General features: G+C 40.4%; 1 protein-coding gene across 1 annotated transcript in view; it reads left to right on the top strand.

Annotated features, from left to right (window-relative positions):
* The first annotated feature begins 644 nt into the window (after positions 1-644).
* The window catches only part of LOC125484063 (serine/threonine-protein phosphatase 2A 56 kDa regulatory subunit alpha isoform-like), a 75,143-nt gene continuing 63,170 nt past the window's right edge, over positions 645-12,617 (top strand). Inside the window, exon 1 of the mRNA XM_048601320.1 lies at positions 645-1,451. Coding sequence (XP_048457277.1) covers positions 1,292-1,451 — 160 coding nt within the window. The 5' untranslated portion in view covers positions 645-1,291. The remainder of the gene's footprint in view (positions 1,452-12,617) is intronic.

Here is a 12,617-nt window from a genome sequence, read left to right as displayed (position 1 = left end):
AAATTGGCAAACACTTTAAAAGTCACCTTGAATTCTACATCTATCAAATGTAAATAATAAACAAATAAATATTCCGTGCCTGTGTTCATCAACCATTTTTCAGCTATTAACTGTGGGAAATTAATTTTCAGAAGTCACAAACATCAGTAATATTATATTTTGAAAAGGTGAAATATATGAATCTGATACAGGACATAGCCAACGAGGTATCACAAGTCTGGGATGTCATAAGTAAACAAAATACTGATGCAGATTTGTGCATTTTTAAAGATTTAACCTTAATCAGTGAAAGCAATAACGATGCTGTTCATAAATATGGTGCAAAATACTTTAGCGATTAAAAATTTAACAGACGGAATAATGTCAAAACATTATATTTAAAGTTGAAAGGGGAGAAATACGTTTCCTCCTAAAACACAAATACCTTCACATACCCATAACAACACAACACGGTCACACGCGAACAGCCAATCACGTCAGCCTTCCTTATCACCTGCCCTAGAAGCAATATGGCCTCCGTCAACTGAACATGGTAGTTTGCGGTTCGGCCCGCCCCTGAGGCACTTTGATTGGTCCGATGACGTCAACGACACCGGCAAAGTATTTGAGGCCGTGTCGTTTTCCGCTTTATGATTGGTCAGCGGCACGCCAATCAAAAACAACACCCCGACATTTCCGCTCAACAGTATTAGTTGAGTCCCAACTCAATTGATGTGTTTTGGAGAGCGTGAGGGAGGTGGCGACAGTTGGTGGTCCCCTTTTTTTTTAAAAAAAAACGTCCGTGTTTTTAAATTTAAAGCCACGATCAACCTTGAACGGTTTCAGCCTATTGGAAAAAAATTATCATCGTCGTCGTTGTTGCGGGTGGCGCCTGTTGGCCCGTCTGTTGATGGACGCACCGAGAACGGCGGCGAGTGAAGGCAACAGCGGCAGGTTGCGGGGTTTGACAACGTATTAGCTCAGGCTCCGAGGAGGAGGGGGGAACGACCAACAGCCACTCCCCGGGGAGTGGGGAGGCAGGGGAGGTGGCGGCAGCGCTGCTGAGCAGGCCTCGAGGGGGCTAGAGGACAGAGCTCCGGCCCTTGCCGCCAACACTAACTTCATTCACCCTATCATCGACTTCACTTATTAAAAAAACGTATAATTTCACCCCCACGCTCTTCAATTCCCCCATCCCTTTCCCTGACGGTTACTTTAAATCCTATATTGGATCGAATTCACAAACACGCAGCTCATCGCTCGCTGCCGCTAATTTTTCTGCCGGTGTGATCGCCAGTGTGTTTTCAAGAAGATGTCGGCAGCGGCGGCAGTGGTGACAGCGGCGGAAAAAGTAGATGGTTTCACCAGGAAATCCGTGCGGAAAGCGGCCAGGCAGAAGAGGTCGCAGGGATCGTCGCAGTTCAGGAGTCGGAGCAGCCCGGTCGAGATCCTGCTTCTTCCACCTCTCAAAGGTACCTAGATCCCTGGGTTATCCTTGTTGGTTTAACCATGCAGAAATCAGTCTTTCCCACCGGCATCCATCAAAATGTCCAGTTCCCGTCACCAGCTCCATTCACGCATTAAAATATTCGGGATGGAATTTACCCAATGTTCACGCATTGAAATACCAAGGTTCAAAAAATGCCCCGTGCTCCTCAATATAGAGCTTCAGATACTCCCGCTCACCACCTGCCATGCATCAAAAACACCGAGTTCTGGCGATATCCCTCTCGTTCTCCTCTTCCCTCCGCCCCCCAACTGACACGTCAAAATACTGAGCTTTAGAAATCACTTATCTGTTCAAGTATCTGGGTTCAAAGATTGCCCCTATTCCCCCATCAAAACGTCAAGGTATAGAGCCCTTCTGTAGTCACACATCGAAGTATCATGCTGCATCCGTATTCATCTGAAAAGTGAGGTTAAGAGGTCCAGAGGTCACCGATCCAAGTGTCCGATTCTGAACAGCAGCGAATTGAGAGACCAACAAAAACATCGGCCATCAAATTTCAGATACCACCTTCGTTCATCCGTGAAAGTATTGAAGTTTAGACATCGCATATTCACACATGTACATACCGCACTCTTCAATCTTATTCCCATTCGCTGGTAACAATTTAATCATGTACCCATCAATACAAAACTGTTGCACCCTATTTATCTGTAAATCTTTTATTATTTAGAAATAATGCCCAATCCCCTACTTGCTCATCAAAATTTATCTTTCGGAAGCATGAAATTCAGATTACTTTGCATTATGTCAAACTAATAGCACAAGGATGAATATGTTAATTCAACTTCTATAAGATTAAAACAGTTCAAAAGTGATTTTGCCATTCACAAATTTGGCCTCCATGTTCAATAAATTTCGCTCCCAATCAATTTGACTGATACCAAGGTTCAGAATTTGCTCTGAAAAATATTGATTTTTGCGACTTGATGCCCTGAAGTATTATCGTTCATAACTCTTCACTCCAACACTTCAATCCGGTATTGTAATCCTTCACACATCTAGTCCACAGCAGTATTGAAGTTCAGGAAATGTATTTCTTATTCTTACTGAGGTATTGAAATTCAATGATTTCTCTAATTTCTCTCACTTCTGTTTCTGGTAATTTTAAGCTTGCTTTTTATAGTAAAGGTGTCGATTTAGTGTTAGTTCACCTGTGAAGATCCAGTGATTTGAAACATTTGGCTTCTTTGAAATAAACTTAGTCTAGCAGTCTTCAACATCAAATTCGTTAACTTTTATATTCTTAATATTCAAATGTATATCTGAAGAACCACAATAAGGTACTGGGGTTTCAATTTATGGTGAGCTATCATGACACTGTCTCTGATATTCAAATACACGTATGGTAGAATTGATGAATTGTTTTTAGTTTGTTGCTTCTCATTCTATTCGGTATGTTGAGTCATTTGATGTGTACCAGATGTTTTGAGTAATTGGAAGCAGCATAGTTTCACTACACAGGTGAAAGCTCAGTGTAGCGGAATTTAAAAACTCACTATAGTGCATTATTACTTTCTTGATTTTCATTTAGTTTTATAAAATTCGTTATCATATTTGATGCTGTTGTCACTGTAGGAGACTGATCTGTACCTATTTTGCTTAAATTGTCAATCATGAAGTTGGAGATTTACTTGCAAAGCATGGACAGTACATTCTACTTGGTTTCAATGGGTGGGAGTGGGAAACCATTTAAAGTTTTCAAAAGTGCAATTTAAATCTACAAGTTTGGACAACCTAAGCGCTATTTCCTCTGTACTTGTATGGTACTAGTAGGATAAAAATATTTGATCTTTGATTGCTGTTCTAATTGACAATGTGGTAGAAATTACTTCATATTTCCTTGTTGTAATTTCAAGTAAAGCAGGTTGTATGTTTCAGCGTCGTGTATTCATTAACTTTGTATGGGTGAGCTTTCACTCGTCATTTTTGATTTCCTATGATTGAATGGTCCCACAATATTTCCTTTTCTTATGTATTTGCATTGAAATTGCTGACAGCAACATTCTGATAAAACATTCATCATATTAATCTGCTTGACTTTTCTATCTTAACTCTCTTGGTCTGTCATCTTTGGTCCTATACCTCTACTAACTTTCCATACTTTAAGAATTGACTTAATAACTACCTTTTTGACCAAGCTTTTTGTCATCTGAAATAATGCTACCTTATGTGACTCAGTGTCAGATTTTTGTCTTACGATGGTCTTCTGGAAATGTTTCAGAATGTTCAAGATTCTATACGAATGTATGTTGGTGTTCTGATACAGCCTGTACTACATGCTTTCACCTTCTTCACCACTCCTATCCATTGTGGTGCAGCAGAGCACTCACCAGTTTTGAGGAATTTTCTTCCTTGAACTCTTCCTAAACTTAATTTCCCACATTCAAAAGCCTCAACGCTGATCTCTTCAACCTCGTTAATAGTCAGTTCCAGAGCTCTTCTGTCGTTGCTTAGCATTGGTTTCTGCTCTGTGATATGAGATATTTATTATTTCAACGGCATTGTGTAAGTACTAGTAATTTCAAATGACTCCTATTCCCATTTGAAGTTTAAAATGTATTATGATTTGCTGTTTTTATGTTGGTATTGAAATAATTTTGATGCCTAAATACTATAAATATATTCATCTGAATTTTACATTTAAAACATCTTGAGTAACTAATAATATGGTCCGAATATATGTGCAGTATCCACAGTTACCACAATACATTTGTATAGTGGTCATGGAATATGAGTGACAAAATTCTTGGCAATCTAATTGTACACTCTTAGTAACTTATGTGACTGTTTCACACAGTATTATTCCACATTGGTATTATGCATGCTATCAACTATCACTGAATCATTGGCATACAGAATTCTAATTAATAAAATTGTCCTTAATATGGTGAAACAGCCTAAAGGTCTTAGACTATTTGTGTTTCCCTCCAGTTAAAATTGTTTTCAATACAGTTCCCTTTGCTTTGTAATGCCCTGTGCGTTATTTAATTCAGTAACAGACTTGTGTTGTGTTTAAGCTTCTGAAGTTTAGAAGTGTTACCTTATTATGCAATGATAGTATTTTTGTTAATCAGTGTTCTTTTATCAAATAGTAGTCTTCAAGATTATTCAGTTGCTTTAAAGATTCTCCTGTACTTGTAGTGTGGAGCTGGGATTGCTACTCCTGGTAGCAACACTTAGCAGTAGTTCTTAAACTTCTCCCCAGTCGAAGTGTTAATAGCGAAAAGTTGAAAAAAAATTCTCTCTCTCATTACATTCCTTAAATTATTTAGGCTAAATAATTGAAGTAATATATGACCTTGTTCTAGCCTAGAGATTTGTCATTGATTTTGAAGTGATTTTGGATGTACGGAAGACAGAATACTAAATCAATGCAATTTTTTTTTGTTGCTGTACAGCGTTCAAACTGCTGGAAGCATTCCACAGATTTATTGTTTTCTTTAAATCAGTATATTATTTTGGTTGTCATTGTGGAACATTATATTAGTTTAATTTTCAATATCCATTGGTGATTTTGTTTTTGGAAAAGTTGGTAATTGAGCTAAGGAATCCAAGACTCCAACTTCATATTAGGAGGTATTTCTGATTTTTGTGAATGCAGCAGTTGTTGTCCAAATCTGATAGAAATTTTCTTTTCTTTTCCCTGTATTTCCTCTCTGGCTTGCTGTTACTTGTGCTTGTAGTCATTGACACCTGCATGGCTCTGTCTCTCTCTGTCTTCTCTGGCTGGCTGGCTGTCTGTCTGTCTCTCTCCCTCTCTCTTGCCCTCTCTGGCTGTCTGTCTGTCTCTTGTGATCATGGTGCTTTTTCATCCCAGCAAACGTGCATGCTTGTCAAACCTCCACTTTCCCAGTTCTTGCCTCCCAAGTCCCTTGTATATGTGCTCTTCCCCATCTCTTACAGGCCCTGTGTACACATGATACTAGGTTTGTACAATCCTTGCATCTGCACCCCCTTCCCATTTATAGCCCTTTCCCTTCCAAATAACTCTCTTACATGTACACCCAACCTGCGCCCACTCCCATCTCTAGTGCATTTGCCATCCAATCTCCCCACAAGGTATCCCATTCCCTTTCCCCTCCGCATCCATTGCTGTCAGCGCCAGCACCAGCCCCATCATCTCCTGTTGCACGCGTTTTCCCATCTCCCTGCCCAGATTCTTTTTTTCATTCATTACAATTTGCTTGTCCAGGCGGCTCACTCACCCTTGATCCTGCAAACTCCTTGAACCAATGCTCTTTGTCTCCTTGTCTCCGGCTGTCCCGTTACATCCAGTCCCCTAACTCCCATGATGAGTTGTTCATGCTGAACCTCATTTCCTACTCTGCAGAGTGTGGTTGTGCTGACCTGTGTACTCCTGTTGCACTTGTCTCTCCGTTGTCTTCAATCCCTGCACGTTCCAATCATCCTGTAATGCATATCCATCCATGATCCATATCCTCTGGCATCTGGCTTGCCTCCCAACCCATGCTGGCTCTCACCCACAGTCCGCCCCTGCCCCTGCCCCACCTGTGCACCACCTTCCTGTCTCTTCCCTCTTTTTTTTCCCCCTAAACTCAATCATATGCCTTTTTCATCTAAATTTCCAGTAGCCTACTGGACTCTGTATCAGAGAGGAAAATAATTGTAGTTTTGTAAAAACGTTTTTAGCTTCAAAAAGTTATGTTTTCTTTTGTTGAACAGAGTTAGTTTCCGTAGAGAATTTCTTGTTAGGTATGAGCTGAAAGAAGACCTTGAGTATATGCAGGAAATGATCTGGGATAACAGTGATTAATCATCCATCTGGTTTTGCTGTTGAGGCAGGCGCTGAAAAGTAGAGAAATTGAGCATAAACTCCTGTAGTTGGGAATTCTTTGGCTGTGGTGACAACATAAGGATCCAGGTTGCGTTGAGTTAGTTGGTAGGCTTGTACTTTAGAGCTGAATCGTGTTCAGCAGTGTCTGTACCCTTTTTTATATTGTTAAATTCCAATGGACAGAAGAATGAATGTTATATTTGTGTCGTTCCCCTGCTGCTGTTCTCACCCCCTCCAACCCACCCTCCCAAAGGCATGATGCAACTGGGTGGTGGTTTGCACCAGATGCCCCTGGTATACTGAGGAAATAAAAGCAGAGGCTTCTTAATAATCATTAAATAGAATATTAATGTTTGAGAGACAGGATGTCCTGACGCAATCAGGATGAAAGTTGGGCACTTCTAGGATTAAGAAATAATAGAAGTGTCATTGAATTACTGCATGCATTCCATTGGCCATTAGCTACTGGGGAAGGTCTAGTGGAGAAAGTTTGCAGGGAAATTATAAACATGGAAGACTGATGGAATAACAATCATGGAGGACTTTTTGATGTTCCAGTTTCAATTTGAGTAATTAATGTGCAGAACAGCGAGGGGAATCTGTTTCTGAAGAATGTTGAGGAGAAATTTCAGCATCAGTCTCTTTCTGACCAAGATCTTGGGATCTGGTTCTAGAGAATGAGGCAATGAAGTGGTTTAATTGTTAATAGGGGGATATTTAGGAAACAATAATTATACTATTGTAACATTTGAATTAGCTATGAAAAAAAAACAAGGAACAATTTAGAGTAAAAATACATAATTGGAGAAGGGCTAAATTCAATGCAGTGATAACCGACCACTGTTGAGTAAATGGGAACAAAGGATTGGCAGGTGAAACAATTTTTAAAAAAAGTATTGCTATCATAAATGAGAACATTGAAGTAGAGTAGAGGTACATGTGGGGTAGAGGTGAGCCAACAAAGCCAGAGCCCAACTGGATGATGAAAAAGATTTGAGAATAAGGTGATGCAGGAAAAAGGAGCCTGTGACAGATGTCAGGTTGACAATACAAATGAGGACCAGTTGACTGAGGTTCAGATAGGTAGTGAGTAAAGAAGTAAATGAGGTGAAGAGAGATTAGGAAGAAACTACCACTTAACATAAAGGGGAAACAAATCTTTTTATAGGAGTGTTAGGCTGACTGGGGACAGAAGACATGGCTAAGTACTGATAAAAATACTTTGCCTCTGTGTTTATCAAGGAAGATGCTGCCAAAATTCTAGTGAAGGAGGTGGTGATTGACATTTGCACAGGCTGAGACTTAATAGCAGAGGTATTAGAAAAGTAATAGCAAATAAATATAATAACCCAACAGGACCAATTGAGATGCTCCTGAGGAAGCTGAAGGAAGTGTGGACGGAAATTGTGGAAGTACTGGTCATAATATTGTAATCCTCCTTACTGGCGAATTGCACATTTTTCACCTCTTTTGATAAAAGGGTGTAAGGATAAAACGCAGGAACATGGGCTGATCGATTTAACCTTGGAGATGTGAAAACTTTTATAAAAGAGAAACTTAGACAAAGTTAATAGTCACTTGGATAAGGAGGAATTAGTTGTGGAAAGTCAGCAAGTATTTAAGACAAATTGTTTGAAGGAATTGAGACAAAATTGACAGGAGAACTTTTATTTGGCGAAGTAGTCAAAAAATTGAAAATGCTGATTTAAGATGATTTGTAGAAGCAGCAAAGGTAGAAAAGTTTTTTTTTGCATGGATTGCTTAGGATTTCAAATTTCTGAGAAGCTAGTGGAGGCAAATTCATTGTACAGGGTCATGGGTGATGCAGGGGAGTGGGACTATTTGTGGTGCCATTGCAGAGAGCTGGTGAGAATTTGACAGGCTGTTGTTCTTGAGGCTGATTGGCTGTTTCCTGTGCTATGTTTGACAATCATTCTGTGATAGTCTGAAATTACCCATCAGAAATTTCGTCTTTTGTGCAGCCACCCTTCATAGCAGTGGAATAGGACTGCAGAGAAATTCTGACTGTGTTTTCAGTAAGAAAATTTACAATGACAGTCTTATTATTTAAACTGAAGACGAGTCACTTTATGAGGAAGTGAGATTAACAAAGTGTGAGTAAAACCAGCAAAATGTTCTAGTCAGTTTATAAAACTTGGTGTTTCTATCAAAGCAATAAAATCATGAAACCTTCACCTTTTTGGAATCGTGTAAACAAGTTAGACCACATGTTCTTGATCAAAAGCTTCTACTTTAGAAATTAACCCTACAGAGCCCTTTGTTGGCCTTTGTATAGCAGTCTGGTCAGAAGGAAAATGAAAAAACTGATGCAAGGGAAGACCAAATTGTTTTCCTTCAAAGTGAACTTCAAGGGCTTTCATTTAAAGGTAGTAGGAACTGCTGATGCTGGAGTCTGAGATAAAAAGGTGTGGAGCAGGAGGAACACAGCAGGCCAGGCAGCATCAGAGGAGCAGGAAAGCTGACGCTTCGGGTTTTCTGAAGAAGGACTTTCATATAGATTTTCTGGTTTAAAACTTTCATACACCTACAATGAACTAACATGGTGAGTTGTGGATGAGTGATTTTCCCTGTGTCAAATTGTAAAAAAAAAATTGGGTTTGCTTCCAGTGCTGCTTAAGCAATGCACATAAATGGAGGTTGGACAATTCCGTTTGAAATTCTATTTACATACCAGCCAGGAATGTAAAGTTTTTGAGACCTAATGAAGTCAAATCTGCTGCGCTATAAAACAATTTTAATTAATTAGCAATTGGATATGGTAAAATATTCTGAAAACAAATATAATCTAAAAGGATCTGCAACTGTCAGAATTCTGTCGCAATTTACTAACAGCTTGCAATGTTTCACGGTTTCTGTGTACATCTTACTAATATCTTACTAAATTTTTTAAAATTTACTGTTAACTTTAACCCTAATGTAGTGGGCAGGCTGTGTGATCACCAGTCCAAGTAGTTGTGGGTTAATTTTATAGTCCTGAACCATGCATGACATAGCAACTGTTAGCAGAGAAGCAATTTAATTTATTTACAGTAACCATCGTTTTTGCTGCAAAAGAAGTTCAAAATGCTGGGAATAGTCCATAATACACAATTAGTTTTGTCAACTTTACATCTTTGGCAAAAATGGTAAAATTTTAGACTGCAGTTTTTCAGAGTCTACAGAGTTCTCCAAGTCCTCATTAGCTGGTTGACTCTTAGCGGCACAAAATTATTAACTTCTAAATTGACTTGTGTTCAGATGTTTTTACAAGTGTAATGAGAATTATCAGTTTTCAGAGGATTATGCAGTTTTCTTGGATTGTTCGTAAGGGAGGATTTAAATGGATTTTGATGGAAGAGACCAATATAATTCGCTATTGCTATTGTGCAGGTTTTGGAGATCTAATCCAGCACTACCCTTAATGGTTTTGCTGCAAAACATCCAATGGCTGTCGGAATTTGTTCTTTCTGTATTTGTCTTGATTAATACATAACGTAGTTCAAGTGTATTAAAGGGAATGATGGATGCTGTGGTAGAATTTTCAAGAGGATTTTTTTCAAAGTCATCCACAGAACGTGGGCATCACTGGTTAGGATAGCCTTTGTTGTTTGTCCCTAATTGCCCTTGAGAAGATTCTGGTGAGCTGCTGCCTTGAGCAATTATAGTCAGCAATTACAGTTTCAGGTCAGGATGGTGTGTGGCATAAAGGGTTACTTGCAGTTTGTAGTGATCCCATGCATCTGCTGACCCTATCCTTGAGGTTACACATTTAGAAGGTGTTGTCTCAGGAATGTTTGTGAGTTGTTGCAGAGTATTCTGCAGATGGTACACACTGTTGTTACTGAATCTGGTGAAAGGAGTGAATGTTGAAGATGTTAAATAATGTGCCAATCAAGTGGATTGCTTTGTTCTATATGGTGTTAAGCATCTTGTGTGTTGTTGGAACTGGACCTGTTTCAGACAAGTGAAAAATACTGCATCACACTCCTGACTTGCGTCTTGTAGATGGTGGACAGGATTTGGAAAGTCCAGAATTCTCAGCCTCTGATCTGCTCTTACAGCCATAGTATTTATGTGGCTGGCCCAGTTTAGTTTGTGGGCAATGATAAATTGCAGGATATTGGTAGTGGGAGTGAATTCGGCAATAGTAATGTTACTGAGTATCAGGGCCATGGTTAAATTGTCTTGTTGGAGATGGTCATTGCCTGGTGCTTGTATGGTATGAATGTTACTTGCTGCTTAGGAGCCTAAACCTGAATTTGTCCAGGCCTTCCTGCAATTGGACATGGACTGCTTAAGTATCTGAGAAGTCAAAGTGGTGTTGAACATTGTGCAATCATCAGTGTACATTCCTGCTTCAGAACTTTATGATAGCGGGAAGGTCATTGATGAAACAACTGAAGATGTTTGGGCCTAGGACACTACCCTGAGGAACTAGGGGTCTCTTAGGCACCTACCTTTAAGCCAGGAGGCTGGGTTCAAGTTCCACATGCTCCATAGGTGCATCTCTGCACAGATAGATTAGAAAATATGTACCTTGAGGAACGCCTGCAAAGATGTTCTGTGGCTGAAATGACTGACCTCATAATCACACTCATCTTCCTTTGTACCAGGCATGACTGCAGCCAGTGGAAGTTTCTTCTCCTCCTGGCTCCCATTTACTCCAGTTTTGTTAGGGCTTGTTGATACCACACTGAGTCAAACGCTGTCTTGATGTTGAGGGCAATCACCTTCACTTTCCTCTTTGAGTTCAGTTTCTTCTCTTCTGTGGCCCATCAACAAATATCAGAAAGATGAGCCTTGTCATGCCAGTAAACATGTCAGGAGGAAAGTAAGTTGATATTTAAATGAGTATTGAATAAAAATGGCTATTTCCAAGTGCCAAGTTGCAGAGCTAACCAATAAAGACTATTTCTTCCCTTTTTTGTTTCAGAAGCAAACTCCTTTTCAGTAGAAAGCGAGAGGAATCCTGGAGAGCCAAGGAGTTGAGTTTAACTGATACTGACCTTGGTTCACTTCTGGACATGCTCTCAACATGTGAATAGAGGTGGAGGTGGGATAGTGTAGATGTGTTCAGCCCAATCCAGCTTGCTCACCCACCACTGTAGTCACTTCCGAGCTTTGGGATGTTTATTAATTAATACCTTCGAGAAGTGAGATCCATCGTTATGAAGGGAGCACGTCCCTGGAATTTGATTAGCCAACTGGAAGGTCCTGAACAAATTGCCAACCGGCAATGCTGCAGGCAATTCAAACATGATAGTGAAAAGATGTTCAGTCTAAAAGTATTCAGGGAAGTAAAACAGTTTCTGGAAAAAGAAATTTCATAAAATCCCTACAGCCTGGAAGCAGGCCATTTGGCCCATCAAGTCACACTGATATTCTGAAAAACATCCCACCCAGATCCACCCTCTACCCTTTCCCTGCATTTCCCAACCTCGACATTATGGGCAGTGTAACATAGCCATTCCACCTAACCTGCACATCTTTGGACTGTGGGAGGAAACCAGAACACCCAGAGAAAGCCCAGCAGACACGGGGAAAATGTGCAAACTCCACACAGATGGTTGCCTGAGGCTGGAATCAAACTCGGGTCCCTGGTGCTGTGAGGCAGCAGTGCTAACCACTGAGCTACCGTGCTGCCCCATTTCATTCATTCTCCCAAGACTGACACTCACTCACTGCGTGACCACCCCTGATCAATGGCCTGAAGCTAATCACCGCTGACAACTTGACTCTCTCACCCTTGTCCACAGTCAACTGTCAACCTGTCGCCACCCCCCCCCCCCCCCCCCCCCCCCCAACCAACCATTGCCTGACTGCTTACTCAGTGTGCTGTACTCTACCCCACCACCCCCGAGGCAGTGCGTGCACACGCATGCACAACCCAACTCTCATTCTCCTAGTCAAGCCAATGTATCATTGAAACCTTCCACTCGCTCATTGCTATGGCGTCAGACCACTGGCTCAGTTTAAAAGAAGATTCAATCCTCTGCTTGCTGCTGTTCCAATCTAAGACTCTTTCTCTGTTGCATTTGCTTTGATGGATTCACTGGTGAGCTCCATGCAAAACATACTAAAAATTATGTCAAGCATTGGCCTGGTATGCTGCTCAGGACCTTTCAGTGGCCCACATTCTGGCTTGCAGGCTCCCTGCTGGACAAACCTGCAGTAGAGGGTCTATAGATAGATTTCATTTTCTGCTCAAGTGAGCTAATCATAACAGGCAATAGAAACATTTCTAAAAATTCTGATTTAGTTTTAGTGATGTTAAAGAATTATCTACTTGTTATCACAGCTAAGTAATGATAACATACTATTGTAGAATGAATG

This window comes from Rhincodon typus, chromosome 9 (genome assembly GCF_021869965.1).
Source record: "Rhincodon typus isolate 14 chromosome 9, sRhiTyp1.1, whole genome shotgun sequence".
NCBI lineage: Eukaryota > Metazoa > Chordata > Chondrichthyes > Orectolobiformes > Rhincodontidae > Rhincodon > Rhincodon typus.
This window is presented reverse-complemented; position numbering and strand designations above follow the sequence as displayed.